The sequence below is a fragment of the Amblyomma mixtum genome, chromosome 2, assembly GCF_055824585.1.
Source record: "Amblyomma mixtum isolate Tamu chromosome 2, ASM5582458v1, whole genome shotgun sequence".
In the NCBI taxonomy this organism is placed as follows: domain Eukaryota; kingdom Metazoa; phylum Arthropoda; class Arachnida; order Ixodida; family Ixodidae; genus Amblyomma; species Amblyomma mixtum.
The window spans coordinates 45039396-45052418 of record NC_143013.1 but is presented as its reverse complement, the minus strand read 5'-3'; the positions used below and the strand labels follow the sequence as shown (position 1 = coordinate 45052418).

At 47.4% G+C, this 13023-nt stretch overlaps 1 protein-coding gene across 7 annotated transcripts in view; it reads right to left on the bottom strand.

Annotated features, from left to right (window-relative positions):
- lap (phosphatidylinositol-binding clathrin assembly protein lap) overlaps positions 1-12367 on the bottom strand; it is a 32040-nt gene extending 19673 nt beyond the window's left edge. For 3 of the 7 annotated variants that reach the window (XM_089571440.1, XM_089571442.1, XM_089571443.1), the window contains exons 1-11: positions 12063-12367; positions 8579-8721; positions 8443-8518; positions 5952-6057; positions 4593-4632; positions 3771-3827; positions 3596-3707; positions 2156-2262; positions 2040-2081; positions 1921-1965; positions 1718-1809 (exon numbers count right to left, since the gene is read on the bottom strand). In XM_089571440.1, the coding sequence (XP_089427566.1) occupies positions 1718-1809; positions 1921-1965; positions 2040-2081; positions 2156-2262; positions 3596-3707; positions 3771-3827; positions 4593-4632; positions 5952-6057; positions 8443-8518; positions 8579-8721; positions 12063-12201 (959 nt within the window). In that variant the 5' untranslated portion in view covers positions 12202-12367. The remainder of the gene's footprint in view (positions 1-1717; positions 1810-1920; positions 1966-2039; positions 2082-2155; positions 2263-3595; positions 3708-3770; positions 3828-4592; positions 4633-5951; positions 6058-8442; positions 8519-8578; positions 8722-12062) is intronic. The other 4 variants (XM_089571441.1, XM_089571444.1, XM_089571446.1 and 1 more) reach the window with 3 other exon arrangements.
- Between the last annotated feature and the right edge of the window lie 656 nt (positions 12368-13023).

Below are 13023 nucleotides of genomic sequence, written 5' to 3'. Positions count from 1 at the left end.
CTGAAGTGGTGACTACTTTATGAATTAACATGGCACTGCAAACAATAAGAGACTATAATACAACACAGCATTTGTGAATCATTACGGTGCATATAATACAATTAGCTGGCAGGTGCGAACACTACAAGCAACTCATGACTGACTGCATGATTGTTAAATAAAATGAAAACCAATGCTTGCAACTTCCAGGCTTCTATTCTAAAATTCAAAAGATGCTATCTATCAGATGGGCTCCAAGAAGCTGTAAAATCATTTTATTGCTAAAACACTGAAACAGCGACTAAATAAAATTAACAAGAAGAAGCTTTCAGGGGCAAGTCGAAATTCGTATTGTGGTTCAACGGTGTTTCACTACTTTCCCTAGCTTCAATTCCTGTTGGTCCCATTGGTTTAGGCACTTATTAAAAATGGCAACAAAGGTTTCTTATAAGCACTGGTTCATTTGGAACAGAAGACAAATAAAAACAAACAGCACAAGAAACACTGCAGTGAGTGCGAAACACTTGCATTGCTCCTATGAAGCAAGGTAACCAAAATGGCAAAATTGCCCCAGGCAATCAACAAGGCTACTGCAAAAAGTGACTGCAAAAACCAACCAACTAGCCATAATTCACAGGTGCTGCTGCGAAAACAGAAATGAGCATTCTTGAGAAATTAAAAGAAGCAGTCTGGAAAAAACTGAAGATGAGACGAAACCCAAGTGCTGCTGTGCACTGCCAGTGAGGGGATCGAAAGGCCTCCATGCAATCTGGTGAGGCCCGCTTGCAAATGACACAGAACCATACGGCAAGCTCACATTGATGTAAATGCGATTAGCATTTGTAGGGAACTTGTTTGTAGGAAATTTGACACCTTCACCCAAACACACTGGCCATGTCTCATGTGGAAAAAGCGCAAGAAATTAGACAAAGGATGGAAAGATGAAACAGACGCAAGTGCTTCATCTGCACTCAGTTTTTTTAAGGGGGGACCCTGGTCTTGAAAAGAAAATTTTATTAATCTAGTTATAGTTATGAAATTTTCAGGCCACATGTATTTTTGTGCGCTGATTTTAGATACGCCATTTGATTTCGTGTAAAACAATTCCTTGAGCACTTGTGCAATTTTTATGCAAGTATTTTGTGGAAAGTTTTGAAGAAAATTTGCTGCAGGAAACTTGCTGAAACGCATGCCATTGGGTTCTCTTTACACCAAGGAATGCAATAAAGGTAAAATTATCATCCTGGCTATCATAGAACTTGAGTAATAGGGTACTGAAGCTGCCACTTCAGAAACAGGAATAGTACACATTTTGTTCTCATTTCTGAAGCGACAACTTCAAAACCCTATAACTCAGGTTCTATGATAGCCAGGATGGTAATTTTACCCTTATTGCATTCCTTGGTGTCAAGAGAACCCAATGGCATGCATTTCAGCGAGTTTCCTGCAGCAAATTTTCTGCAAAACTTTCCACAAAATACTTGCATAAAAATTGCACAAGTGCTCAAGGAATTGTTTTACACGAAATTAAATGACATATCTAGAATCAGCGCACAAAAATACCTGCGGCCGGAAAATTTCATAACTGTGACTTCATTAATAATTTTTTTTTAATGCCATATTTACCCAAGATAAGCCCAATTCACAACATTAGCCTACGGCAGAGACAAGGTGCTAATGGAGCCAGGAGGCCCTCCCCATAAATGCTAATCACCATTGACAGGAGGGTTGGACTGACCTCGTTGCAGAGGCGGTGGAAGTGGCTCCTCCCTTGCGTCCTTCCAGTGCAGCAAGGTGCTGCTCCAGGGCATCCAGCAAGCTGCTGGGGGCCTGCAAAGCACCCCGACGCCACCAGCGTGCAGTCACAATCCGTCCCAGGGCGGCGCGGGCCAGCAGGAAAACCAGCGGCACACTGAGCGGCTCCTTACTTTTGCCCCTTACCTCTGATGTCCTATGGGCAAAGCTTATTAGGAACACTTCAAAGTACTGAAACAAGAGCAGAGAGAGGCGCGCACCCCATGATCCGACCCCCAAGCAAAGCCGCCACCACAAACGCCTACCTTGGTGAGGTCGGGGATGTCACCTTTGTCGATGCCCACCGTCTGCACACCGGGAAGAAGACGAAAAGCGTCACCCTCATTACACCCCACCACAAGGGCGCTGGTGCACGGCTCACCTCTGCCACCTTGAGGAACTCTGCCACCCGGTCCATGCGGATGAGGAACTTTTTGTAGATATCCAGGGCCTCACGGCAGTGTTTCTTGTTCATGTCAAAGTACTTCTCTGCACAGATGAAAGTGGCACACATTACGCGTGCACGCCTAACTGCCAATTCAGGCACATACAAGCAAGCATCAGATAACCAGGTATCACAAAAAGGGCACACGCACTTAGGTGGCACCTGGTTGCATAGAGGAGAAACAAATGCATGTATACAAAATACTCCGCACTGTATACAGACATCATAAAAGAATATGACATGGAGAGCTATCTTTCCAGTCTATGAATGCCACTTCAGCTGCCCAACTGTTGCGACTGAAGGAGGAATGAAGAGGAAAGTACACAAGCCTCTTGACTAGCTCCAGCTGAGTCAATCACTGCCACGTGCAGACAGAAAAGAGGAGCTGAGAGATATTTGAGAGAAAAGATCTAAAGAAAAGGCTCTCGGTGGCAACTGCACCTTTCGGAACAACAACGGCTGCTTCAGCAACAGATACTTGCGACCATGCCATTACAGACAGTTTGTCTTCCGAGTAGCAGCACAATGAGACAGGAAGGTGGTTGCTTGCAGAGTCACTAAACGGCAGCAGTACAACCGACAATCCTAACCACTGAACAAGCACAATGCACCCGGTCTATTGTTTAGCTTACTGCATCTTTGGCTCCACTTCAAGTACTCACTCATTCTTCACTGCATTAGACCTGCTTCTGTTAAATGCCAAACAAGGACACAGACTTTGAAATCAAGAAAAGCACAGTGAAAACTGACACCTCCTAGCAGCAGTACGTGGGGAACTTGGCAGTTTTCTACAGTAATTATAAATTGAAAGAGCAGAGGGCCCCTCTTCTACATATGGGACTGATGAGCCACTGTATGTCCCACAAGCCAACCATGTCAGCAGCCATGGTCATCTCCTTGACACTCAGTGTGGTGATTAACCTCTTCTGTGCCACAGGCAAGCTGGGTTTATCAGCTAGTTTCTCGTGAAAACAGCCAAGGACCAGTTCAGCTGGAAGATTATTTTCTTGCATTGCTATGGACTAGCTGATTTCACCCGGGTGTGCTTTCCCACACTTCTGGTAGATGTCAGCCCACATTCCTTGGAGCAACGCAGCCAGGTGTTTATACCGGTGGAGGTAGTGTTTTGGAGTTGTTCGGGCCACAGTGAAAAAAAGTTGATATGGGCCAGAATTCAGGACAACAGCATGGAGGGGGGGGTCCAAGCTGAACCCAGCCTTGGGAGTTCACCAACCCTGCTGCCAACTCCGACTGATCACTGCTGGACTGTAGAAAACCACATGAAGTGGTTACAATTTGGTGCAGTCAACCAGCGTCCCTTAATCAACAGCTGCTGCTGCGCTCAAATTTACAAATGGACCTGAGGTGTGGACCCACCAAGCAGGTTGATGATTCCATCGTTGTAGCAGGCAAAGAGTCTGATCAGGTCCCGGAAGAGCAGCATGAAACAGGAGCTGATGACTCCGTTGGTCAGATCGTTTGCTGTGCACTGCAAAGCAACATCCGTTCAGCCCACAGCCAGCCACAGCAGCCCCACCAGCCTGCCACTCACATCGAACTCGAGCAGGGCGTCCAGCTGGCTCTGGAGGGCAGGCACTGTCTTCAGCAGCTGCGTGCACCCAAGGACAGGAGTCACAATTACTGCACCACAACACCTTCCCAGAAGAACTTCTACTCTCTCTCGGGGCCGTCCTACATACTGAGACTGCACCTAGAAACCACTAGTAGCAAGGAAATTATTGTTCAACACTTTCCCATGCCTCAGCCACCGTGCAAGCTCTATCCGAACAATGGCCACTGTTTGTGGCATTTGTATTCTGTTGAAAATATCTGCAGTTAGTGCTCATCCCTGTTTTTTCTTGCCTTAATCCTCGTGTTACTGCGCAAACTTTCAGTATGCAGCCATTTACAGTTACTTATGCTCAGATGCAGTGAATCCTGTCAGCAATGCAGCACCTGCAACCACATAAGCTTCTCTGCTGCAATCTTGGAAGCCTGCCTAAAAGAACTGCACTTTTTAGTGAGTCCTAACCTTATCACAACCAGCTGTAGAACTCCTTACGAAGCCTGAAGTGCCCTTTTCTTGCACAATCCCAAAAATGACACTTGGCATCAAGATTAGCACAAAACGTAGGTGTACTATTCCAATTTGTGTAAAAGAGGAAATAATGCCAATTACTCCTGCAAGTGAATGCTTTTCAATTACACAGCAAATACTCTGGATTGCCACAGCGAGTCTATTTTTTGGGGGGGAAATACAACCCACTTCATTAGCAGCAGAATGCAAGAAAAAAAACAACCTTGATGTTAAAAACAGCATCCGCAGTGACAGAGCAACTGGCACAGCATGGCCTAAGAAGCAACCTGTACCAACCTTGTCAGTCGGCATGGTGCGCAGGGTACCGTCTTCTTTCCTGCAATGCGCAACCCTCAGGATTACACACTAACAGGTGCACAACAGCCCAGCTTTTTTTTTTTACTTGCCATGTGCAAACTTGCAAAGCCAGAAGGACAGCTTTGCTACTTGAGTGCGGACAATGAATTTTCAGTTGAATGCATGGAATTCACCTGAACCCAGTAACAAATTTATAACTGATTTTTCCTCTCATGCAATTACATCGCAGTGGACATTAGAGTGTTCAGTGAAAATTTTCACCACTAACAACAATGCAAGTAAACAGCAGCTGAAGTCTCGACATACAATCTGCACAACAGCAGCACAGCACACAGCTTCTCAATAAACAGCAAAGTACACTGCATGTGCCCTTGTTCCATGCAATGCAGGAACAGGCAAATGCCACTTCAAATAAATCAGTCATTAAGTACATGGATATGTTTTTAAAAAGTAAATAGTAGCACTTTATGCATCAATGAGAAGTTACTTTGAAAAAATTTAGGGGACACTTAATTACAATATGGTTAAGACTGCAATAGCATTAAGTGAAGCCCGCTTGACCTGCTTCTTGCTGCTCGCCACATACTTGCAGGGATTTTCCACCATGGTAGACGCACACTGCGTTTATTATAGCTCCATTCCAACCAGATACGCGAAGCTGTCTAGACATGTCTGCAAACAACCCAGCGCAGCTTCCAAATGCTGCCACGCCCACCACAGCAATCGGTCATTTCATGTGGTCTCATAACGTCGCACACTTCGGTGACCAGTCAGTGCTCGGCCATGTCACCTGCCAACAACCACACATCTGCCAATTCAGCCCTGCCCTGTCACCGTGGTCTCAGTGTCATACACCCCATCGACCAATGAGCACATAGCCATGTCACGTTACCCTGCGACACCACTGTTTCGACCAGCCAGCGAATTTTATGACTAACCAAGCCATGTTTTTTTAAGACTCCCCACGCCGCGTTTTCATGGCTAAGCACCTGACATTTTCGACATATCACGTGACCCTGCAACGTCATCACAGTCTTGATCAACCAGCGAATTTTATTACTAACCACATAGTGGTTTTATTTTGATGAGACTTCTAATGCTATTGCATTAATATATTCAGGGCACAAACAGCACAATCAGGCATTGCAGCCAGGATGGAGGAAATGGCTGGGTGCAAGACGAATGTTTCGTGCCGCAAGAAGCATGCAGCAGAATGAGTTCATTCGCATAAGGAAGACTGAGCTCACAGGAACTGCTAAGAACTGGCCCAAACAAATACATTTCCATTTTTTTAATCGTGAAAAACAAACCCTTCAGGAGTAGAAATTTGGCACTCACCCCCTTTTCACCTTGCAGAAGTCAAATGCCACAGTGCGGTAGGACACAGCCTTTTCTGTGAGGTACTTGGCATAGCGTCGAATGAATGTCGACATGTCAAATCCAGCTGGGCAGACATACACAGTTAAGCACAATGAAAGGCTAACCACTTTATTCAAGAAACTTTTCTCACAAATATAAAGAAAATGTTTCCAACAAACCCGTGTCACCGACAGCTGGGGAGAGAAAAAGAAGAGCACACTTGCCTACTCTGCTAATGATGCAAGCAGATACGTTCACAGACCCATGCTTCTGATCATCAAAGATGATCAATCAAGCGTACCAACGTCTGCACCACAAATATCACACAACTTGAAAGAAAAAAACTTGACTAAACTTCAAGGGCCTAACAGGGCAAGGAGATGGATGGACTGCAAATAGGGGAGTCAGAGGTGATGAAGAAAAATGTGGCTTTACCTGCCATTAATATGTGCATTGCACATGGCATGTGAGGTACCAGCGAAGGGTTAGTTCAGTCTGAGTCTAGTACATACTGAAGGAAAAGTCAGGGGCCAGCTTGGAATGAGGATGGAGCCAAGGGCAATATAAAGTAAAACCTCGATAATTCGAACACTGTTAATTCAAAATCCTGGGTAATTTGAAGAATTTCTGTGGCCCCATAATTTCTAATTTAAATCTGACCAAATAATTCGAAATGCCAAACTGCGCCAGGTGCTATATGGGAATGTCAGATCCTGATTTCGCCGCAAACCGGTGAAGCGATGGCCCCCCTTCAAGCCACGAGTGAGGCAGCGACGCAGAGTGATGAGATGCTTGATATGTGAATTGCCCCAGCTCCAGCACTCCCAGTACAAAGGCCATTCTATGGTAAAGCTTGCGGATTGCCCAACCATGCTCCTGCTGAGAAGACCTGCTTCACTGCAACGCAGCCGTGGATGCCAGTAGCAGGGTCAGTGCGGGTCTCACGCTGCAACCATTCTACCTATACGCCGCACAACAGGCTGACTGTGCGCAACACCGGCTTGAGCTGTTTGAGTGGCGTGCTGTGGTTAGAATTTTAGGTTACTGGCATCTCCAACGACTTTGAGTACCTCTCCAACTGCATTAAGTACCGTCGCACGTAAGTCGACCTTCAAACACCGTCCAAAATTGCGGTGTAGGCCTATATGCGGAGCAGACCTATTTGTGGGGTCTAATGCAGTTTGGATGAGCAGTGGGTAGTACGCTCCCTGCGTTGGTGTCCGTTCACAGCAGATGTGGCAAAATAGTCGCTGATTATGCTTCTCTGTAATGGGATTTTTGAGCTCAGCTGCTGTGGTACTCAAACCATAGGCATCCACATCCAAGACAGTGCCAAATACAAACAGAGGCGGCTCTGGGTTTAGACATGAACAGCGCTGCTGATGAGCCTCACCTTAGGCGAATGACCAGTGTGCTACTCTTTACTCTTCATGCTGCCGCTGTTCCCTCCACCACTTTCCTCCTCACACTCTTCGCTTTTTCCGCAGTCAGAGAGCCGGCCTCAACGCAAGCTCCACAGTTGCCCATTGTCTTAGTGGCATCATCTCTGGCAAGCGATGCACACCTCATCGATGAGTTCATCAGCGAGCAGATGCCAGCACGCGCTACTCTTTTCTACTCTCTCTGCTGCCGTTCCCTCCTCTGCTTTCCTCCTTGGGCTCTCTACGCTATCAGTCTTTCTTCCTCCGCTGCGCCCTGCACTCGGTAACACTGATGAGACGCACTGCTCAATCTGGGAATGGGTGCCCAAGAGCTGTGCTCTAAAAAGTTAATTTTAAGCAAATCAATTCCACTAAAAAAAAATTCTAACTGCGCGCTGCTCACCAGGCTTGCTCACACAAGCAGTCACTTCCTCAAACGTGTGGTAGGTAGGCCGTTAATCTCCAGGGCATGCATCATGCTGGATTGTTTGCAGTTTGGTTCGCCGCAAAGGGCCACATGCAAGTGTGGCAGGCAAGGTTGGAGCACTGTTTTTCGCTTTTGATCTCCACGGGCTTCAGACTGCTGTCCTTGCAGCTGCATAGTTGCATATTTATTGCTTCGAGTTGCGCATGCCGTGATGCCATCCCATGGGAACAACAAAACAGTTCGGTGGCGGGATGAGGTGGGAAGGACGGAAGGACCGGGGATCGACTTGTATTTGGAGTTATATTTTTGCTGGCAACGGTTACGAGTTGGGGGGGGGGGGGGGGGATGTGGTGACTAATTGCACAGCAGTGCATTCCCAAAACAATTTGTCTGGGCCCATTTTTTTACAGTTTTCGGATAACTCATTTTTCGCAGCCCCAATGACTTCAAATTAAGGATGTTTTACTGTATAATCATTCACAACCTGATAGGTAGCATGAGGCTAACTTCACTGTTAGGTAACTTCAATGGTAAAACAAAGAAAGCATACATCCCTCAAAGGAATCCAATGGAACTAGAGTTGTAACTGGTCAGTCGCCTCACATACACGCGTGCCACTCACCCTGGACTCCCGTTTTGTCCACGAAGGTGCCCAGCTGGAACGTGCAGTTGCTGGATGCCAAGTACTGGGTGAACCTCTGCAAGGACAAGAGCAGTCATGACACTGCATCTCCAAGACAGACCTCAGCTTAGCATACCTCATTGCCATAGCACATTAGATGGTGTATGGTGACCAGGGACTTGAAGACAACCACCCAGTTGCTGTTCTGGGTGCGTTCAATCAGCAGGTTGGCCAGTTGTGGGATGGAGACATTCGGCTCGTTTGTACAGTGCAGCAGGTCTGCAAACCAAGGAGGCGGGCACATGAAAAATTCCATCATTTGCAGCAACAGCTCACCTATCGCAGCTGCCTACCACCACCTATCAGAGAACTGGTGGCACTGCTCTGGAGTCACCTGTTCTTGGTGTTGCATATTTCAAGCTTGTGAGCCAGTACAAGCCAGAAAAACTGCATCAAGCATTGCATTCAACAATAAGGGGTTCTCTGATACAAAGTGAGCATGTGTGTTTTGTTTGTTGATCGTATAAAGTGGGATATGGTGAAGTGGCTGGCATTGGACCTAGCACAAATTTTGAAGTATTTCCCATTTCGATTAGCTTGGGAAATAGATCCCGCCACAGACAGTAACCACTCAACAGCAGATATGACAACTCTGGGCATGGCCAGGTACCTGTACATCCAATACAGTACAGCCTATCTACTTATCTGCTTAAATGAGACTCCAATTATGTCTGCACAGCAGCAAATGCATACCCCCTCATGCCCCTGTGGGAAAGTAGTTAGCGACAGTTAACACCTCAGTGAACTGCCTGCATAGCCATAAAGCAGTGTAAAGACTGTACAATGTGTGAACACAGAGCGCTCGGAATCTCCTCAGTTAATGCAGGTACACTCAGTTAATCTTTACTGAGTCTATAGATTGCACACACAAGCCGCAGAAAAAAAAGTTGTGAAACAAAAATGCTACTTGCATTGGTAGAAGAGTTGCCCGATGCCTATCAAAAAAGGCTTTACTGAGCTTATTTTGCCCCTTTAGTCACAGATTATTGTCCACTGAGAGGAAAGTTCAAAATTTTACACTTTTGTAAGGAACATGCCTAGTTTGTGCAAAGAATTGACAGACGATTACGGTAGCCTGTAATGCAAAATTTGGGCATAGTTCTTCAGAAAATATTGTGCTTATCTAATTACCACCCTTCAAGACCTTCCCGTGGCAGGTGGCATGTTACGCTGCTAGCCACCCTCCAAGATTTCCTTTGGAAACCCATTTTCTGGAAGCCCATTTTCTGGAAGCCCATTTTCTGGAAGCCCATTTTCTGGAAGCCCATTTCTGCACTCTCGCTGTGGCAGGAGGCGTTCCGCCCTGATACTACCTGCCCCGTTTGTAAAGTGGAGTGTTACACTGATAACTGCGTCACAGAATCCCCGGACAGGTGCATAAAAGCTGCGCTCTAAAAAATTCTGCCCTCCTGATTATGAAATTTCTGTCAAGCCCTCATATGTCCACACTGTGACTACGCTGCTTTCAGGATATCAGTATACTCGTTTTGACTCATTTCTGTAAGGAGTCATTATGAAAACAATATAGCTTACTTTAGGCTTTTCAAAAATAACACTACAAAACAAGTGAATGAAAATCAACTCTGGAGCCACACTGGCGCTGTGAAGTGTGGAGGCCTCCAGCTTAAAAGCATTTTGCAACACTTATTTTGCATGCCTGGCTTAAAATTGCTCTACACAACTTATTGCAAAGGGTTCAAAATGCAAGTTCCACGCATTTAACGTACATAACATCCAGCAGGAACCGAAACAACAGCTATGTTCAGATATGTATGCGTATGTTGCGACTGAAGGGGTTATACCTATTTAGGGACCTTGCAGAGAGCGCACCTGTGTTTCCCTGTACACATCTGTATACTCTGCATCCTTTAAAATGTCCATGATGTACGAGCTGCTACTAGGAAATGAGGCAAGATCTAACAAATAAGGTAGACAGTGGTGACCGGAGCCAGCCAAGCTTTAGTGTTGGCGCCTCAACTTGAGTGGCTTCTGCAAGGAAGGTGGGCATTGACTGGAAAGTGCCCACCATAATGTGCCACAGGGTATCTTGAAGTTAGCACAGTGGAGCTTTGGACTAAGACTAGTCTAACTCACTAAAACTTCTTTCTGGGCGAGTTGGTACATCATGATTCTAGCAAAAATAACAGCGCTGCATGTGTTAAAGCTGTCATTTTTTCTAGAATTAGAGAATTAAGCTCAGCACTCTTGAGCAAAGTGTGCTGAACAGTTATCAAGACTACTGCCCACAGGCAGTTAGTTGCCAGCACTCTGCAGTTTTCGTTTTCTTCAGCTCAGTTTACTACAGGAGATGTCTGTTGGCTTTGCAGTAAGCGCTACTTATTTCTCAGTTGAACACACTTGTACAGTCACCAGCACACCGGTCTGCAGCGCTCGGACACCGCCTTGTCACTCAAAGAAAGTGAAAGTTTCAAGCAGATAGTAGTAGAGATAATGCTAGCGTTATACAGAATGCATGTAGGCATACTGTTTGCCCTATAAACTTCACTGTAGCAGGATAGAACAGCTCAGCCAAGATTTCACTTTTTGTTCCACAGCACACCGCTCCAGTGCTCTAGACAGGCATGCTGACGACTGTACTTGTGAGGCATGATTATTACCACACTGCTTTAGGCATGAGAGCAAAGCAGCAAGCTAAACTACGCATGGCAAGACAAAAGTTACTCGTTGACACCGATCCACCCTGCCTGTAGCCTTGAGCACTCCATACCCTATTGCAAATGCAGTAGAGCAGCAAGCCAAGCAGAAAAGTAGATGACACCACCACTTAAAGCTGATCTGCCCCAAAGAGTTTCGACAAAGTAAAAACGCTCAAACAGCTCCTGCACTTTCACTTACAGCTACGCTAAGCACTGTTCAAGCAGACCTAAAAATTCTCAAAACAGGAAATGTACCAAAAGACCACAAAAACCTACGCTCGCGTATGGCCACGCTAACGCAAAAGGCAGCTGAAACTTCAAGCAATGTAGTGGTAGATTCGCAACTCAAAATGAAAGAAAAGACTCCAGACACCGGTGTTTACACAGGGTCGCACGCAAGCCGTGCCTGGCCCAAATGGGAATGCGCAGATCTGCACCGTGCAGACGGGCAACACAAGGCTCTACAGCTGTCAATGCTTGGTCCTGGCGGTGGTACTACACTTGAGCCGTACAGCAGGGCTGAAACTGCGTGCAGCGCGCACTGAGAAGTACCCTTCTCTTTCCGCTTTCCGAAAGTCGCTGCACGAACAGGCGGTGGCCAGCGGCAAGTTTCCAGGGGTGGTTGCGGGGGGTCAGCAGGTAACGCTCTCCCTTGCTGCTGTCGCGGCGGCGGCGGCGACGGAGGGAGGCGGTGGCGAGACCGCGACATTTGAGACTGCAGCACCGGAGGGTGTCATGCAGCAGTGCGCAGCTGGGGCCGGGAGCCTAGGGCCGGGGGCGGTGACAGCGCGGCGGCCCCTCGGCGGTGCGCACTGTTAGGCTTACAACGCATGGCCCACCTTTAGGCAACCGGCAAGCAGCCACAAGCATGAGCGCCAGGGGCAGAACGAGCGGCCCACTTACAGTCGAGGTGTTTCTTCTTGGGGCCGATCACTTCCTCGGTGGTCGCTTTGCAGACCACCCTGGCGAGGCCTTGACCCGCTATGGTGTGCCGGGCTGCCATCAGCCGATCGTTGAGGCTCTGGCCGGACATCTTCGACATAGGCGCTCGCGAACCGGGCTACGAAGACGGACCCGCAAGACAGCCCTGCGACACAAGAGTGTTGCCCCTGCTGGCACAGCTCTCCGCCGAGGCCCCAAACACACACACCAAGCGGTGGGCAACGAGAGAAAAACCGTTCACGTCACCGCATGACGTCACGCCGGCCCCATGGCCTGCTTTGACCAATGGTGATGCTCACCATCACCCTCCCTTTCACCGCCCCCTTCTGCAACGTTTCGCCAGCGCAGACCACCAGTCGCAAACACCGCAAAAATACCCAAAGACAAATAAAAAGTATATATCAACCGTCTACCACGGCTACTTGGCGACAACGTGCGCAGTGCACACGCGGCAAGATGTGCTCAGGGTGAGCGTAAAACTAGTAAAACGCATGCTTCAATACAGCAACGATATGACAGAAAAGGGCGCCAGCATTTGAAAACCAAAACAAGGCTGCGCAACACAGTAGCTTCGCGGATGCGGGCCTCAAGGACGTGCGGTGAAATCGAATTCAGCTATAATTTTGTCTCCCAGCTACGTGGGGAATGTCACATGTGATGCGAGCAAGCCTGGTCATGGGAAATGCTTTACTGTTCCGGCTGTGTCCGCCAACAGCGCGCGTGATGTCTGTCCGAAATTTTTAGCTTCGATCAATACCTTTGCCAAGCATCCGCAGGGCGGCACAAGTGCTGAGAGTTTCTCGCCTATTTCTGCTTTGGGTGCTGCTCGCCTGGCGCAAGCGGCATTTGAGCTGAAGCTAAAAACACCCGTGAAATATGAAATGTACGCTTGTACTAATCGGCGCTGGTCTGCGCAATAAAT